The 19,464-nt window shown below is 39.9% G+C and overlaps 1 protein-coding gene across 6 annotated transcripts in view; it reads right to left on the bottom strand.

Moving 5' to 3' along the window:
• LOC129821318 (RNA-binding motif, single-stranded-interacting protein 1-like) overlaps window positions 1-9,184 on the bottom strand; it is a 48,665-nt gene extending 39,481 nt beyond the window's left edge. For 2 of the 6 annotated variants that reach the window (XM_055878846.1, XM_055878850.1), the window contains exon 1: window positions 8,888-9,182. In XM_055878846.1, the coding sequence (XP_055734821.1) occupies window positions 8,888-8,959 (72 nt within the window). In that variant the 5' untranslated portion in view covers window positions 8,960-9,182. Of the gene's footprint in view, window positions 1-1,065; window positions 1,407-8,887 lie in introns of those variants that run through there. The other 4 variants (XM_055878847.1, XM_055878852.1, XM_055878848.1 and 1 more) reach the window with 3 other exon arrangements.
• Window positions 9,185-19,464: the final 10,280 nt, after the last annotated feature.

Genomic DNA, 19,464 nt, shown 5'->3' with positions numbered 1-19,464 from the left:
ATTACATTGTTGTAGGTTTGAAAAATATGAAAATGTGATTTGGGATGGTTTACATAGAATCCTTCCAGTCATATAAATAGGTCAAATATCAACATTGTCTAGGCACTGCTACTGAACCAGTTCTACATTGGAACATGAGGGCAGTTCCACAGTAACAGAGCGGCGGTGAGACTCCGATTTTTCACTGATTGTAAAGTTAAACAAACCAGATAACTCTATATACAAGGACTACTTTTAACAATTTCCACTGAACATTTGACAAAAACATACTTAGTTGAAGAACAGTGCAGATGCAAAGTTTGGTAACAGAACAACAGCACAAACCGTCATTCTGTTACCAAACTTTACATCCGCACTATTCTTCAACTAAGTGTGTTTTTGTAAAATATTCAGTGAAAAAATTGTTAAAAAATAGTCATTGTAAATAGAGTTGTATGCTTTGTTTAACTTTGCAATCATTCGTTTTTGTTTGGCACACAACGTCAAAAAAATCTGAGTCTCATTAACACTCTGTTATCATGGAATTTCCCATTACAGTAGGCAGGACAAGCTCCTGAATCTCCAAAGTTTAAAGGTAAAGTGGAATTTCAGAGAGCCTCTCTTCACTTCTCTACCACGACATATCATACGAATTGCATTTGATAACAAACTATATAATAGAAACCATAAACGAAATGAATTGTTGGTTAAAATCCAGGTCACAGAAAAAGGTTGATGAGTGGCTAGATTCACTTTTAAAAGGTCTAAATACACTGACATAAGGACCAACAAACAACAGTAGCAATAGCCTACCAGTGTACTGAAAGAATACAACGAGAATAGAGCAGAGTTTCAGGGTAACCCACTAATACTATATGAGAAGAAATACGTTTTTAAATGCCCAGCAAAAGCCTGTTTACAAATGAAAACGAAACTTTCTGTTCTTCAATTCTCTCTGCGATTAAGCTATTCGTCACCATAGGCTGATCAACAAAACATTCCTGTTTGGCGATTTGGATAAAGTCCGCTTGGTGGTGAGGAGGATTAGTATTGCATACCTCTTGTATAATCAAATAGGCTATTTACCTGCTTACGATACGGAGTCCTCAATGGGTTCGCAGAATTCGCAAAAATCATCGTCGGTTTCCAAAGTCCCAAAACAGATTTATGTCGAACTATTTGTATCCAATGGCTGTTTAGGATAAGTTGTACATTTGACCAGAGATATGTTTTTAAAACAAATCGTATCTTTGCTACACTAAAGCATAGACTATAGGTTACTGTAGGCCTAAATAGTATACTGTATTTTACATATACTACTGTACTATACAGCGATGGCAATGTATCCGCGAATCAGTCTGAACTTCGTTTGCCCAACCCCGATCTTTTGACTGAGTTCATTGATTTGCATTGAGTCTTCCGCAGAACGGACCCAGCAACGGTGGGAAAAACCATTACTCTATCCGGTATAGGGATTATGACTTCACTGGATAACATGAAAACAACCCTATATAATCACTTTTTCTGCAAATTCCAAGGAGATAATCTACAACAAAACAGCCTATATAAGATGTAGAGGCCATGCTGGTTAATAGCTGGTATGATAAAATAATAGGTCTATAAACGATAGATTGTTACAAACAATGTTTCCCTGTTTTGCTACACTTTGTCTAGTCTGAAATGCATACCATACATTCCATAGTGCGGCCATCAGATAGTTAAAGGAGCAGTACGATATTTTTGATCGATTCAGGACTCGTATCTTATTACAATTTGAAGAGTTTTTAAGAAATTGAATGAACGCAGGCCACAATTTAGTCCATTGAACACAAATTATTCAATTGTTATGAAGATAATCAACACTGAAAGAAAAAGTACATTGGGGGTTATGGCCATAGAACACTCGTTGAAATAAGTATTAATCAGACTGATGAAAGCAGACAAAAAAGAGCAAACAGTGAGATGAAAATACACATGGAAAAATGTCATTGAAAAGATATACAACCAATTTGAAATGTCAACTGTTCTAATCCAGTAATAGTTACAAAGTCTATTCTGATAGGGTGACCCCGCTTTTTATTATAGCAAAACATACACTTAGAGGCTGCGCTAGACTATAAATCAAAACCAATTCACCTGCCATTCTCAGTCTCTGATTGGAAAACCAACTGTGGTGATGTAGTCAGAATGTGAATGCATGCTGACCTTAAGGTGGTCGTTGCCTTTGTGGTCATCTTTTTGACCTCTTTCTTGTTCTACCAGGCTCTTTCTTTCACCTGGCTTGTTGTCATCCTTTACATCCTTTCCCCAACTGCATTTCCTGTCTTTAACTAAGTCTATTCGTTTTGTTCGCCCTTTTGTGTCAGGGGCTTTGAACCAACTGCTAATGAGATTATGCAACATCTGGTCTTTTGACCACTGCAAACAGAGCAATGTCAACATTGGTCTAAAACCAAATCAGCCCAAAAACCCAATCACACTAAAACGTTTCCGTTTGGTTTCAGAATGTGTTCACTTTAAACCACGATCTACCAAAAGCTCCAATTTGAATCTTTCCTTCCTCTTTTTTCCTTGTTGATTTTTTGGGAGGTTGTCCAAGTGATACCGTATGTTCATTTTGAAACACACAGACGTTTTAACATATGGTTTCCTAAAAGACACTGCAGAGTCATATAGATCGAGCATGTAGGGAGGTCCTTTGGGCCACCATGAGGTGTCAATATATGTCACCCTTAAAGGGAAAAGAGAGACCTGAATTAGCACTCCGTGGAGGTCACTGAGAAATGGGGACCAGGGCAGGAAGAGCGACAGACAGTGCAACTATCCCTTTTATATAGGAGTCAAAGGTACATATCTCTATTGCCTTAAAGTTGTTACATAAAACACATAGCCAACTGTAATCAAATCAAATCAAATGTATTTATATAGCCCTTCGTACATCAGCTAATATCTCGAAGTGCTGTACAGAATCCCAGCCTAAAACCCCAAACAGCCAGCAATGCAGGTGTAGAAGCACGGTGGCTAGGAAAAAATCCCTAGAAAGGCCAAAACCTGGGAAGAAATTGTAATTGTTCTTTCTTGTGAATACATTTATTGACCTGAAGCTTCATTCATTCTTTTCTATAGGAATTGATGCTGGCAATAATGTAATCTAATAATATATTCCATTTAGCAGATGCTTTTATCCAAAACAATTCACAGTCATTCGTGCATGCATTTTACGTACACTACCGTTCAAAGGTTTGGGGTCATTTTTTTGGTCCATTAAAATAACATAAAATTGATCAGAAATACAGTGTAGACATTGTTAATGTTGTAAATGACTATTGTACCTGGAAACGGCTGGTTTCTAATGGAATATCTACATAGGCGTACAGAGACCCATTATCAGCAACCATCACTCCTGTGTTCCAATGGCACGTTGTGTTAGCTAATCAAAGTTTATCATTTTAAAAGGCTAATTGATCATTAGAAAACCCTTTTGCAATTATGTTAGCACAGCTGAAAACTGTTGTTCTGATTAAAGAAGCAATAAAACTGGCCTTCTTTAGACTAGTTGAGTATCTGGAGCATTTCTGGGTTTGATTACAGGCTTAAAATGGCCAGAAACAAAGACCTTTCTTCTGAAACTCGTCAGTCTATTCTTGTTCTGAGAAATGAAGGCTATTCCATGCGAGAAATTTCCAAGAAACTGAAGATCTGGTACAGCGCTGTGTACTACTCCCTTCACAGAACAGCACAAACTGGCTTTAACCAGAATAGAAAGAGGAGTGGGAGGCCCCGGTGCACAACTGAGCAAGAGGACAAGTACATTAGAGTGTCTAGTTTGAGAAACAGACGCCTCACAAGTCCTCAACTGGCAGCTTCATTAAATAGTACCCGCAAAACACCAGTCTCAACGTCAACAGTGAAGAGGCGACTTCGGGATGCTGGCCTTCTAGGCAGAGTTCACCTGTCCAGTGTCTGTGTTCTTTTGCCGATCTTAATCGGTTCTTTTTTTGTTGGCCAGTCTGAGATATGGCTTTTTTTTTGCAACTCTGCCTTAAAACGATCAACTTGGATTAGCTAACACAACGTGCCATTGGAACACAGGAGTGATGGTTGCTGATAATGGGCCTCTGTACGCCTATGTAGATATTCCATTAAATATCAGCCGTTTCCAGGTACAATAGTCATTTACAACATTAACAATGTCTACACTGTATTTCAAATCAATTTTATGTTATTTTAATGGACCAAAATGTGCTTTTCTTTCAAAAACAAGGACATTTCTAAGTGACCCCAAACTTTTGAATGGTAGTGTATGTGAAAAAACTAAAGATTTGGTCCTCTACAGACTTAAAGCAACACTTCTAGTGCTTGAGAATTGCTGTTATACATGACGTATGACAAATATCTCACCTATGTGTGAACCTACAGTCACGGAAAGGCCTGCAGTGATATCCAATTTCCCACGGCCACAAATCAGTTCATAAGCAGGCTGTTTTGACATGATACAGTCTCTGCTGAATCAGCAGAGCTAACAAATTATCAATTTAATTCTGGCTTTATGTCAGACCAAACCCTACAGACATCAGGGCTTTTACAAAGAATCTAGCAGCTTTCCTAATAGATGATAACTATACACACCATGCCACTATACATGCCCATTTTAGCCATTTATGAGAACGGTAGGTTTAAGACTGCAACAGGGAATTGCTGGTAAGGAAATCAGCTACTTCATCATTCAAGGAACCAGGCACCCACAGCCCATATAATTATAAGAATCAGTTTGTCTGGAAACTAACAGCAGCTATACGGTTTAACACAAGAGTTTGTCCTCTTTGAAAGGCTGACATCTCCCATCCATTTCCTTCCTCTCCGTTAGCTCGCTCAGAGTGAGATCCAGCAATACCACGGCACCCTGAAATTCAAGTGGAGGAAAGAGTCCCAGCAGTACCAGGAAGGCTTTACAAACAGCTCTGTATGTTTACCTTCCTGCCTGGGTGGAAGGGCTGAGTTCAGGGGACTGCCCCTCTGAGGCAGCAACAGAATCATTTTCGACGACACCCAGCGAGTTAGGGTGGAAGCAAGTAAGCCACAAAGTGTGTGTGTGTGTGTGTGTGTGTGTGTGTGTGTGTGTGTGTGTGTGTGTGTGTGTGTGTGTGTGTGTGTGTGTGTGTGTGTGTGTGTGTGTGTGTGTGTGTGTGGAATGGTGGTGGGGTAAGAACAGCTCAACCTAAAGTTGTCATTATCCAGGATTGGGAGTAGATTAATGGAAAGTCTTTCCATACTTCCAAATTAAAATAATAATATGATAAGTCAGGAAAATCTCACACAAAACATTATCAAGGTATTACATTAGATTAGTTATAAAGGAGACTCTGCAAGGTATCAGGAGTGTCAAATTGCACAGACAATTCAATAAAAGCTTGTAGAGTGGATGCTACACTCGTGACAATGATGGTCTTACAAACGTTTGCTTTAGACAAACTTTCCAAATGCCTGATCCTGAAAATGTGTGTCAATCTTGATTTTGACAGAAGTCTGCAGACAGTTTTGCAATGATAAACGAAGAGTAGCTTGGACAGGACAGTACAGTACAGGGTAAACATGCTGTACTGCCCATCTGTCTGAAGCACTCACTGGTCATGTGATGTCAGCACCAGGGATGGGATCATGTGGCAGGTGATCTAAGTTTGACTTACTGCACCAGCACTGAGGGATAGAATATCAAAAACTGATGTTTTGCTGTCAAGAGCACATTGGTCAATGAGAGAGCTTTGGCTTTATTGGTGGTCAGTTGAGAGGGGTTGTAATAGAACGTTGCAAATTCCCTTTTCACGTTTTTTTTATGTCATACTGAATGCCACATTCATATAAGAGCGCTTCTAAAAATGTGAAGAATGTTTCATCTTGTGTACTGACTAAATGTAGAGCATGCAATGTATTCCAAGTAGGAAACAAATATTTTCATTTCTTACTACTCTATATGGCAACAAATTAGATTTGTATTATTATTATTGTTTTACTGTGAAAGCAAATAGGAAACATTGAATAACCCACATCCATTCTTTAATATTAATTTGAAATCATTCATATCCATATTGCTTGAAAATAAATACATGATTGACATGAATGCACCCATTTTCAATTACCTTTCCTATTCCCTGCCTCAGATCCAGTGAGGTGTTTCATAAATAATTCAAGAAAGGGGAAATTGATTATCAATGCAATAGCCTGATACGAGATGTTTATGTTTTTCTTATAAGATATGTTCTCATGAAAAAAAGACAAGGGCCTTGATGAGAAGTGAAAATCCCAAATTCTAAAACCCTGACTACAGTCTGCCTCTGTAATAATTGACTTTGCAAAGTGAAGGAAAACAAATAGATTGAAATATTCCTGCTATATTACAATTGATATAACAGCCCCTGTTGCTTTATTTCATTGCATGCTCATTTCAATTGTTTCACGCAAGAAGCAATGAATAAGAAATGATTACCTTGATGGCCTATGTGTCACCGTTGACATCTTTCTAACTCTGATGAGGCTTTTCAATCTTTTCTCTATTTTTTCTGAAAGAGACTCTTGGCAGAGAGAGCCTCAACAGCAGGGTGGGTATTATTGTGCACCGTGTAAACCCACATTTTGTTCATGTCAAAAGTCCCCAAGAATGAGAATCATAGGAGCACAATGGTTGCTCTTTCAGCCCTGCACCAACATAAAGAGCAGCGACATTGTGCTGTTCAACTGTGTACATTCAGCTGCTAGGCAACTCTCCAAACTTTATTGTAAACATTGTATAGGGCTTTTTCAGCCTCGGCGTAATGCCATTGTTCACAGTCTCTGCATGTAATGTCCGATGGCAGTTAATGTGCTTACCTTCAATTGATTACTATAGGCTTGTGTTGACAACAAACAAGAATACAAATTAGTGATTTAATTGGATTTTAATCATTATTTAAGCTTGTAAAAGATTATTTCCTTCAATGTAAACACTTATTCACCAGTAAGGACCGTCTGTTCTTCAAACTGTTGTAAATCTGTGAACCCCTAGTCTAGTGGATCACTGAAATACTGGATCACTCACATAGATATCCGACACCAGTTTGTACCAAGCACTTTGTTCTGAAACTAGAAGCAGTCTGTTCTGCTCCACTTGAATTACTCTATCAAAGTACTGTAGCTAGTCTCCTGCCGAAACAGAAATCCAGTCGCTTGACAAACATGCTAAAACACGCTATGAATTTCTGTGCTTTGTCAATGCGATTCCTGTGAGACTATTTCAAAACGTAACAACAAATGGACGACAACAAAAGCCCATATCATGAATAATGGAATATTTTGGCGCTTACTGAACATGATACAGCTCTTCTATACAAAATCAATATCACAACAAATAACATACAATATCACTAAACCTTTAAAGACTCCCAACATCACATACACACCAAAATAGACGAAAAATCTGTGCCAGGCCCCCTCAATAAGATCATAATAGGGTCATTGCATTTGGATCCAAGCAGAGAGGCCAGCAGGACAGAGCAGGACAGTAAAATGTAAACCACCATGTCAGCTATTCACAAATCCATGAGCAAGGCCCTGTTTGAAGTGGACAAGCCACTTCTGTACTAAGGCCACCCCACACATATATGGTGTGTCATAAAACAAACTGAAAGGGGCCACATCCCTTTCCATGTGTAAATCACATGAATGACCCTATTTTTAAATCGAATTCAAAGAATGACTCTTTAGCCAATGGAATAGTGAGATTTGAAGGGAAAACATTTTGCATTTTGCTCATCAGTAGGAAGATGGAGTTGGGTGTCTTTTATAAAGTCAGCATTTTATGACTAAATTTCACCAATGAATACAAGTGCCATTTTGACTAACTTTGGCGAATAAGCTAATACTTTCTCTTCAAATTATATCGTCAAATAAAAGAGAAACCTGCTCTTGCTAGTATCACTTAGTTGTATGGAAGCTCTTCAAATGATATCAAAATGGAAAATAAATCGCCCATGCATTCATAACACAGCTATAATAGGCTGTGTAGCTAACACAACGGCATTGCAAAATCCCGTTTAAGGTCTTTTTCATTGGCTCGACACACTCAGATGTCTATCTCTGTTTGAAAACATATCCTCATTTTACTGTTGCATACTAAGCAGCCTATAGGGCTGCCGCTCTGGGACCTTGTCTTTTAATAGGCAGCCAAGCTGATTAAACATGTATGGAGCTTAAGTGAGGCAAAGTATTCTGTAGGAGCCTCTTGATGATCAGTGGTGATGCCTGTAGGTCAACTGAGGACTGTCATTTGACCCCCATATGCCCTCTGATTTTCAACACAAAATTCATTAATGATGGTGTAAAGAATTCGATCAAACCTGACTTGCGCTCGTATGATCATTCATCAATACGAAATAGCATATCAAAAACTACATAAACAATTCACAATAAAATTAATTGGGTTGGGAGATGCTATCTTGATCTAACACTTAATTATACATGGCAGTGTTTAAGGGATTTAGGAATAACAGTAATCCTATAAATTGTGCATCGTTTCTATTAGCTAACCCTGGAGAGCCACAGTCACCCCAATGTAAATCCAAATGATCCACGTCAATAGTGAACCGAAATATCTGTCAGAAGAGTTTTACAGGTGTTGAGATGCACTAAAGCTGTCCAGGGTGCTTAAGTCATAAAGTGATCTCAATCTATTTTCCTGAATACATAGGCCTATGCGTTTCAAATGACTTAATAAACAGAACCCCAACGAACAAGAAATCTGACAGACAAAATAGAGTACAATAATCTACCGAGGCAGATGTTCTTATCAACTGTCGAATCTAACCGCGCATTGATCATTTTACGATGTAGAGTCAATCGCCCATTTTCAAGTATATAGAGCACTGTTTTACTGTACCTTCGCTTGCAGGTATCGGGGGTAGTAATATGAGTACTGGGGGTACATCTGTTGTTGCCACACTTTTCCCATGAATATAGAAAGATGAACTAGTCGCGCAGGAACTGAAGGTTACTTCAGTATTTTCTTCAATTCGGTTTTTCGTCAGTCAATTCTCTCGTTGTTGGGAGACCTCACCCTGGAACCAAACAGCGAAACAGTGGGATATCAACCAGCCTCTGCGCAAATGAACTGCGTTTCTGCGTGGGCGTTGGACTTGCTTCGGGTGATGGGTTCTCTGCTGTGGGCACATTCTGACTGGAGCCAAAGTGGTCACTGCAAATGCTGACCAGTTGGCTATTCATGCAATCTCATTCAGAACAGTGTCAAGAGAACAGTTTGATTCATTTTGATAATACATTTTGTATTTGAAGATACAAAAAGGACGTTTTAGTCACTGATGCACTGGAAGTCCATAGGCCTACTCTCCAGACATCCGTCTCCAATGTTGAACAGGCACTCTCACCTTTGCACCAGCAATACAAACATTGCCATGTGACATCAATAAGTGCTTCACTGTAATGACACACTCATATTGGTTCAAGGAGTGATGGTACATTATATAAGGTACACTACCTTTCATGGCATCCAGACAAGGCAATGCAACTTCATTAACACAAAAACGAAGCCTGACATGATCACAATGCACATTTACTTAAACCAATCTATCACAGTTGCACACCAACAAACATCTGCCAACTGTGCCAAGTCAACAACAAGGTCCATGATTCTCCGCTTATAAGGGTTTAAATCACAATCATATCTTCACACATTATTCATGGGAACTGCAAGGGAAGGGAGCATCTCATATCCGATAGTTGTCAGTGAAACTCATTTATGTGTTCACAAGGTCACAACATGAAATGCGGTGGTCGACCCGATATGGCCCCAAGGCTGCTCTCTGAGTACAGTCTGAAAGTACTACTGAAGAACTATTGCATGCATTTGTCATCAACAAATTGTTGAAATAGCGAGGACACATAGCCACATTGTACATTTCTTATCAGGTGGAACCGACTAAGAAGCACTGTGGATGAGAATACAGAATGAGGAACTATGTTGTGTTTTTGTAGGGCGGGGTTTAGGATACAAAGCCACAGTATCACGAAGGAAGCTCAGAGAGGTTACATACAGGCAACATGATATATCGTCTGCTTTCCCTCGCAAAGGGAGAGAAATAATGCATGAAAATTAACGCATTTTCCTTCTCGGGAATATGAAGCCCTGACCTTTTGGTTCTTGATTGTTTCGAGCTTTTCGTGAATTCCTCCCCAAAATATCCAAACGCATTAGAGTAGTAATGTTCATCTTCATTAAAGCGCAGGCCACCAGCTGATGGTGTGAAGATGTCTGGGGATGGTCATATTGCTGTCTGTTGCAAATGTTGTTTGAATCCATTAATGAGGATGAAGACCTTCTTCTGTCCTTTGATCCTGCAGTAATTAGAGCATGCTAGAGCCACATGGAGCCAAACTAACCTTCCACAGGTTTGCAACAGCGACTGTTTAGGCAACTACTATACTACATAGTACTACTACATACTATATTGTAGTAGTGGTTATGGCTATTTTCTGTCGAGTACAAAGTAGTCCTCCTGAACATCAAAATGATCAATTTTCATTCTCCTTCACCATTGCCATCTAACCCGGAGTGCTATAGGTAATGGCATGACCATGGACTTGGTTGTTCCTGTTACGTTTTAAAGGCTCAGGGGGGGTCTGTTACGTGTCACTGGTGGTCTCGGTGCTCCCCTCATTGTTGATTTATTATCTGCTGTCTATGTGTCCTGCTACTCACTTTCAGATGTATATGGATGACATGCTCATTTATCAAATTGAATAGTCCACTATAGAGGCCAGGGCAAAATGTGCACAGGTGAAAAAATAGCCCATACCCCACTCGCGTTATTTCCCACACACTGGATACCGACTAACAACTTAATCACTCTACTGTTGTATCAACAAATAAATATATTTGAGTAAGGGGAATATTTTTCATAATTGGATGTTTTTAATTGTGACTAAAAGGTACAAATGCTTTGTAATACTCTGAACACAAATATAAACACAACATGTAAAGTGTTGGTCCCATGTTTCATGAGCTGAAATAAAAGATCCCAGAAATGTTCTCTTATTTGCCAAGATAATCCATCCACCTGACAAGTGTGGCATATCAAGAAGCTGATTAAATGGCATTTTGTGCTAGGGACAATAAAAGGCCACTCTAAAATGTGAAGGTTTGTCACACAACACAATGCTACAGATGTCTCCAGTTATGAGGGAGAGTGCAATTGCATGCTGATTGCAGGAATGTCCACCAGAACCTTTGGCAGAGAATGTAATGTTCAATTCAATACCATAAGCCGCCTCCAACGTCGTTTTAGAGAATTTTGCAGTATGTCCAGGCGGCCTCACATCCGCAGACCACGTGCATGGCGTTGTGTGGGCGAGCGGTTTGCTGATGTCAAAATTGGGAACAGAGTGCCCCATTGTAGCGGTGGAGTTATGGTATGGGCAAACATAAGCTACAGACAACGAACACAATTGCATTTTATCGATGGCAATTTGAATGCACAGAGATACCGTGATGAGATCCTGAGGCCCATTGTCGTGCCATTCATCCACTGCCATCACCTCACGTTTCAGCATTATAATGCACGGCCCCAATGTCGCAAGGATCTGTACACAATTCCTGGAAGCTGAAATTGTCCTAGTTCTTCCACGGCCTGCATACTAACCAGACATGTCACCCATTGAGCATGTTTGGGATGCTCTGGATTGACGTGTACGACATCGTGTTTCAGTTCCCGCCAATAGATTATGGCATAATGAATTTATTGGAATTAGTTGTAACTCAGTAAAATCCTTGAAATTGTTGCATGTTGCATTTATATTTTTGTTCAGTATATATTTGTTGTGAAGATTGTTTTTGTAATTGTTCTTAAATTATTGAAATAAATAGCAGATTTCATTGAATTGGTTTTATGAGTGCTGAGTCTCAGGAGCCAGTTGAGTTTGATGCTTTCTGCCATATTGACAAAAGCTCTTTGTTGTCATAGGGGTTATAGCCTAGAGATGGATTGTCTCATACAACCGTCAGGTTGTCCTCACCTGATGATGAACTCATCTTGGTGAGATGGTATGTGCTGAAAACATCATCATATATTGGCTGAATACTGCCACGTTTACATGTGTCTAAAGTTGGTATTATTTTAAATGACTCCTAGCACAAACGCATGTCATCATACTATTTTAGAATACAAAATGTACAATTTCTCAGTTTAGGAAAATAATGGAATTACATGCATCAACAGAATTGGCCATGCTACACATTGCACAATTTGATTTATATGTAGTATAGATTAAACTGGTTCCATTGGTTACTATGTTATTCTCTGTAATATGCAATTCTTTCAAGCCATTATTCTGCAAACATCCCAAAACATATCTCCCCAAATCCCCTCTCTAATAGCAGGAATCCCCTGAGGCCAGAGTCTCCACTAAAACAACAATATTACATCCAGCTCTGCCCTATGTTATTGATGGGAACCTCTGGCTTCACAGCCTTTTGTGGGGGGGGTTGTCTGATTTCCTGTTGGCGGCCATTTTGTTTCCCCAAATACATAACTACTCCTGCAGTTTGAAAGACATGATTTTGAGGGTATTTTGACACAGACGGTGAGGGCCTAAACATTGTTTAATTCCATTTGAGGCACCGTTGCAATGTTAGAGTAAAAAATTAAATGAAAAGTTAATGAAGTGGCATCCTATGCCACTCTCTGCGACCTCTAACCCTTTGCAGATTTAATTTGACCTTAGTTCCATTTCAGGGCCGCTTCTTAGACGCTTATTCTCCAGGTTCCTGAAATATGATCTTTGAGTTTTCTCCGTGCATTCCTCTTCACTTCCCCTGGCGTGCCTGAGCTTTCTGTCACTCGGCTCTGCCCTCCGCCTGATCTCCCGTTTCTGCAGACCTACAGCAGTTTGTTTATTTGACGGAGGCATCAGATTGGCCAAGATTTACTTGCATGCTTATGTCCAGATCCAGAGGGCTATGCACCCAACAGGACAGACCACCTCTCAACAGGAAGTGGAGTGTCCTTTTTATGGATGTCATTCATGACACACACACGTAAAGAACATGGTGCAGTAAAAGCATCTGGAGTTCCTTGTCTGAGATCTGCAAAACCAGAAGAAGACACCCGTGCGTTGCATGCATTCATTGACGGACTAGCGGTGGAGGTGTAATGAATCATGCTGAAGTAATAGCCTCTACGCTACAACCTGTTAATGGTGTGCCGTAGCAGGTGTAGCAGAAATTGAATTTACGGATTGTGCCATCAGTGTTTTAATTCAAATGGGGCCCGGCCATTTAAACGTTCCAGAGGAGTAATTTAGCTAAGAAGACAGTTGAGGAATGTACTTTGGTGTTGCCTACACTCAGTACCTTTTAATTAAAGTCAAAGTGGATTGCAGACATTGAACGTGCCACATTAAGAGGCATCTCTCACTTATAATCTTGTCACATGTTATCGCATGATCTGCTTGCCAGGAGAACAAGGGCAATAATGAATCCTATTTCAGCTCACCACATTGGTTCTTCTGGCTGAGTTAAATATCCCCCCCCCCCTCCCCCGTAAACAACTGTTATAATAGTCATTAAGAATTGTTATGTTGTGTTGAGGTTGGGTGGGGCTGGTGAAGGACAAGTCCTCAGGCAGAGCCAAGCAGAAACATCAGACTCCGATGGCCATATTTGTGCTGCATAGTTACAAATCATCACACTCCTGCGTGGAGGGCCGTCAGCTAGACATTCTGAGAGAGAGAAAGAGAGAGAGAGAGAGAGAGAGAGAGAGAGAAAGGTGCTAGATCAAACAGGACAGATTTGCACATGAAAGGGAACAGAGTGTTCCTCCTAGAGTCTTGCATTCTGCTTATCAGTCTCTGGATCTCTCCACAGACCTGCTCACCTGCTCGCCCACAGACTGTGTTCAAACCTAATGAAGTGGGTTGGATTTATCTAGAAATAGGAGACGAGGTTTGAGTTACAAAACACGCTTGATTTAAGTATAGCTTAGACATTTAAATGGACAATTTGTGTTTTGGAGTTGTCAAATTGACGCAAAAATGCTAGGGGGAGGGGCAGCGCATGGCAGCTGTCATAATTAATTTGCATCTCGTTAATTTGGGAATATAAAGTATTTCTGTCTGCATAATTACAGAACGCAGGAGGAATATTGATGATCCTTATACTTATTTCAGGAAGTCCAGCAGTCGTTACTGATCTGTTGTCATAAATCTTATGGTCAAAGCATCCACTAAGACCCATGTTGTGAGTTGTGGAGCAGAGTGGCAACCCTATTGCTGTATATTCCCCTCAAGACAGGGACGCTGGGCTGATCATAATTGGGGTTGTTATTGCCAATCTGCACTCTTAGAAAAAAGGGTTCCAAAAGGGTTCTTTGTAAGGCAAAGGGTTATACCTAGAACCTTTAACACCCTAAGAACCGTTTTTGGAAGAAAGGGTTCTTTGATGATTCTTTGGAAGGGAGAAAGGGTTCTTTAGAAGGCAAGAATGATTCTTTAGAAGGCAAGAATGATTCTTTGGAAGGCAAGAATGATTCTTTAGAAGGCAAGAAGGGTTCTTTGGTAGGCCAGAAGGGTTTTACATACAGCATGCTCTGTTCCAGGGTGATTTTCAGAATTGTTTGTTTTAATATCTGTGTTTTTGCATGTACATTGATTGGTTGATAAATGTTATGCTACACAAAGATAAATAGCATACATATTTCTAAACTAATCCAATCCGTTAGTATTTATTTAGACTTATAGCATCTGTTACTGACATGGTTGTTCCAGTTAAGATGAATGAGGTAGTCTCAGTATTCAATCTTCCCTACTCTGGCAGTCATTCTGAATGCAAGTTGCGGATGATAAAAATGTTGCCTTGTTGGAAATCCTGACTCCAATAGGAATTAACATCACTTTGCAAGTCAGCATAATGTGACTTGCAGAGTTGGTGGGGTGGGGTGGGGGGTGGGGGGTTGGAATGTCTTGGATCCACACCAGGTGGAGAGGTGTCGGGTTGGAGGGTCATGGATGACAACTACAAAGCAGGGCTCCCAAGAAGGTGATCCCTGGCTAGGGTTTGAGAAGCAGGAGCCATGTCTAGGAAGCCCCCTCTGTGCCAGGCTGCGGGCCACAAAGACCAGCAGCAGATACATGCTGAGCTTCACCACAGACCGAGGACAGAAACAGACAGGACCTTCCAATCCACTTTATTCCATTCTCCCTAGGTCTTATAAATACAATACAAAACAGCCATGGCTATCAGTTGTGTTTTCCTCTCTGTACCTCATTGTACAAGTCCCCTATTGTATGGCTAAACACGTCTTAATTGTTAGAACGTGCAAACAAAATGCATTCGTCCTTTCAACAGGGGGAATGTGTCAATCAGAGCCACAGCATCTCCCCCCTCTGGCCGTGAATACCAGGGCAACAGATAGAAGTTGCAAGGCTGACAAGGCTGACAAGGCTGACAAGAATGCCAAGAATTTAGATACCTCTCCAACAGTCCATGTGGCTGAGGTTGAAGCATGTAGAGCAAGCAGTGGTGTGGTTACTGACCTCTGGTGGCAATGTGCATTATGTTCCTAAATTAACATTTTTCAAGAGGTGGATAGTTTTTTTCTTCTGAAGAGCACATTCCTTCCCTCTGTCTGAGACCATAGAAGTAGTTTAGGGGTGGGGGTGCTTCACAGGAGAGGCATTTGAACATTTTTAATTACAATATAGAAATTCCTTATGGAACATGTGAACTTTCATGTGCCTTAATAACAAACTTTACGAGCCTAGTTGGTTTAGCCAAGGAAGAATACAGGATATTATTGGTCCACTAATACAGGACTTCTAAAGGCCCACTGCACTACTTTTGTGAAAAAATGTAAACCAAATGTATTTGAGTGTTTACCAGCATTTGTAACTTGAGTCTGATAATTATCTGTACAAAACAGTTAATCTGATAATACTTGTGGAATATAAAAATACTTGCTTGATATTTGTTTTCCATTTTCTTGAAATACTTTGCAAATGCAACTTATTTCTATGTAAATCTGTCTGAGACAGTTTGGTCTGAGACATCACTGCTTAGACTCATGGTGACACGCTGGGAGACAAAAACAAATCAAATCAAATTAAATATTTTCACATATGCCGAATACAACAGGTGTAGACTTTACCGTCAAATGCTTACTTACGAGCCCTTTCCCAACAATGCATAGTTAAAAAGTAAGAAAATTTGCTAATTAAAATAGAAAATTGCCATATAACAATAACGAGGCTATATTCAAGGAGTACTGATACCGAGTCAATGTGCAGAGGTATGAGGTAGTTGAGGTGATTGAGTTAATATGTACATGTAGGTAAGGGTAAAAATTACTAGGTAATCGCAATAGATATTAGACAGAGTAGCAGCAGCGTATGTGGAGTGTGTGTGTGTGTGTGTGGCGTCAATATGCATGTGTGTGTGATTTGTGTGTGTGAACTAGACAACTCACTCTACCAATCGATGGGGATAAACTCTCAAACTGATGCCCTGTTAAGGGACCAGCTAAGTAAGTGGAAACTTTTAAGTATGAATATTGACAACATTCATTATAAGCATTCTTTCACTAGTGCAAAAATCTGCATTCTTTGTCAATCTGGTGTGTATCTAGAGCAGGCAGTCATGGGCTCATGACACAGTGGCACAGTAGCATGCACATCACACATAAACCTTTATTACCAATCATTGGCTAAAATACAATCAAATCCACACAGCAGAAACCTTCATTACCAATCATTGGCTGGAATACAATCAAATCCACACAGCAGAAACCTTCATTACCAATCATTGGCTGGAATACAATGAATCCACACAGCAGAAACCTGAATGGTTTACAGTAATGTGTATTCATTTGTAAGACATACTGTTTGTTCATAGTGGCCAATATGTTGTTCTGATTTAATGTGTTTTACATCGATGGAACTCGATGAAGATGGAGCAAATGTGTGGAACAAATGAAGTGGAACTAATTAATTTGTAATGTGGAATATGCACTTGTGTTTTCTGAAATAAATTGGAACATAGAGTAAAATGTTGAATTCGTAAATGCTTGTTTTATTTAAGGTGTCCTGCTACTTGAAAGCGGCAGCTCTAGCCTTTAGCTCGATGTGGATGTTGCCTGTGCGGATCCATGGCTTCTGGTTGGGATATGTACGTACGGTCACTGTGGGGATGACGTTGTCGATGCACTTATTGATGAAGCCAATGACTGAGGTAGCATACTCCTGAATGCCATTGGATGAATCCCGGAACATATTCCAGTCTGTCCTAGCAAAACAGTCCTGTAGTGTAGCATCCGCGCCATCTGACCACTTCCGTAATTAGCGAGTCACTGGTACTTCCTGCTTTAGTTTTTGCTTGTAAGCAGGAATCAGGAGGATAGAATTATGGTCGGTTTTGCCAAATGGGGGCGAGGGAGAGCTTTGTATGCATTTCTGTGTGTGTAGTAAAGGTGGTCTAGAGTTTTTTTCCCCTCTGGTTGCACATGCTGGTAAAAATGTGGTAAAACTGATTTAAGTTTACCTGCATTAAAGTCCCCGGCCATTAGGAGTGCCGCTTCTGGGTGAGCATTTTCTTGTTCGCTTATGTCCTGATAGAGTTGGTTGAGTGCGCTCTTAGTGCCAGCATCGGTCTGTGGTGGTAAATAGATGGCTATGAATAATATAGATGAGAACTCTCTTGGTAGATAGTGTGGTCTACAGCTTTTCATAAGGTACTCTACCTCAGGCGAGCAATACCTCAAGACTTCTTTAATATTAGACATTGCGCACCAGCTGTTACTGACAAAAAGACTCACACCCCCACCCCTCGTCTTACCAGACGTAGCTTCTCTGTTCTGCTGGTGCATTGAAATCCCCCAAGCTCTATATTGTCTGTGTCGTCGTTCGACTCGGTGAAACAGAGGATAATACAGTTCTTAATGTCCTGTTGGTAGGATAATCTTAATCATAGGTCATCCATTTTATTTTCCAATGATTGAATGTTAGCAAGTAGAATTGAACCATCTCAGTAATGGGTGCAATCAGTCCAACTACTAACAGATTGGATCAGTATAGAAAAATGTATGTTATATATACTAAACAAAAATCTAAACGCAACATGTAAAGTGTTGGTCCCATGTTTCATGAGCTGAAATAAAAGATCCCAGAAATTTGCCATACGTACAAAAAGTTTATTTCTCTCAAATTTTGGCAACAAATTTGTTTACGTCCCTGTTAGTGAGAATTTCTCTTTTGCCAAGACAATCCATCCACCTGACAGGTGTGACATATCAAGGAGGTTAGAGGTTAGAGCATTGGGCCAGTAACTGAAAGGTTGCTGGATCGAATCCCCGAGCTGACAAGGTAAAACATCTGTCGTTCTGCCCCTGAATAAGGCAGTTAACACACTGTTCCTAGGCCGTCATTGTAAATAAGAATTTGTTTTTAACTGACTTGCCTAGTTAAATAAAGGTTTTTAAAAAACAGCATGATCACTGCACAGGTGCACCAATAAAAGTTTTGAGGGAGTGTGCAATTGGAATGCTTGAATTATCTAAAATGTTGTTTTAGATAATTTGCCAGTACGTCGTGTTGACGAGCGGGTTGCTGATGTCAATGTTATGAACAGAATGACGGTGGGGTTATGGTATGGGCTGTCATAAGCTACGGACAACTAACACAATTGCATTTTATCAATGGCAATTTGATGGCACAGAAATACTGTGACGATATCCTTTGGTCCATTGTGAGGCCCATTTTTGTAAGGTATCTTTGACCAACAGATGAATATCTGTATTCCAAGTCATGTGAAATCCATAGATTAGGACCTAATTAATGTATTTCAATTGACTGATTTCCTCATATGAATTGTAACTCAGTACAATCTTTGAAATTGTTGCATGTTGCGTATATATTTTAGGGAGGTATATCTTTGTGTAACATACAATTAATCAACCAATCGATGTACATGCAACAACATAGATATTAAAACAAACAATTCTGAAAATCACCTGGCAGTAGAGCACTCTAGGAAATAGATACATTGTTCTATGTAGAATCCTTCTTGTCTTCCTAAGAACCCTTCTTGCCTTCAAAAGTATTATTAAAGAATCCTTTTCTCCAAAAAATGGTTCTTAGGATATTAAAGGTTCTCGGTAGAACCCTTTGCCTTACAAAGAACCTTTTTGGAACCATTTTTTCTAAGAGTGTAGCTGCCCTCTGTTGGTCACTATTGGACTTGGCACTTAAAAAAATAGATGTATTCTCACATACTGTACACCGGATAGTTGTAGTGAAATGTGTTGTTTTACAGGGTCACACAGTAATACGGTGCCCCTGGAGATAATTAGGGTTAATTGCCTTGATCAAGGGCACATCAACAGATGTGTAATCTTTTGGTTATTGGCCCAACACTCTAACCACTAGGCTACCTGTCGTCCCATTTTCATGTTGCAC

This window comes from Salvelinus fontinalis, chromosome 23 (assembly GCF_029448725.1).
Source record: "Salvelinus fontinalis isolate EN_2023a chromosome 23, ASM2944872v1, whole genome shotgun sequence".
In the NCBI taxonomy this organism is placed as follows: Eukaryota; Metazoa; Chordata; class Actinopteri; order Salmoniformes; family Salmonidae; genus Salvelinus; species Salvelinus fontinalis.
This window is presented reverse-complemented; position numbering and strand designations above follow the sequence as displayed.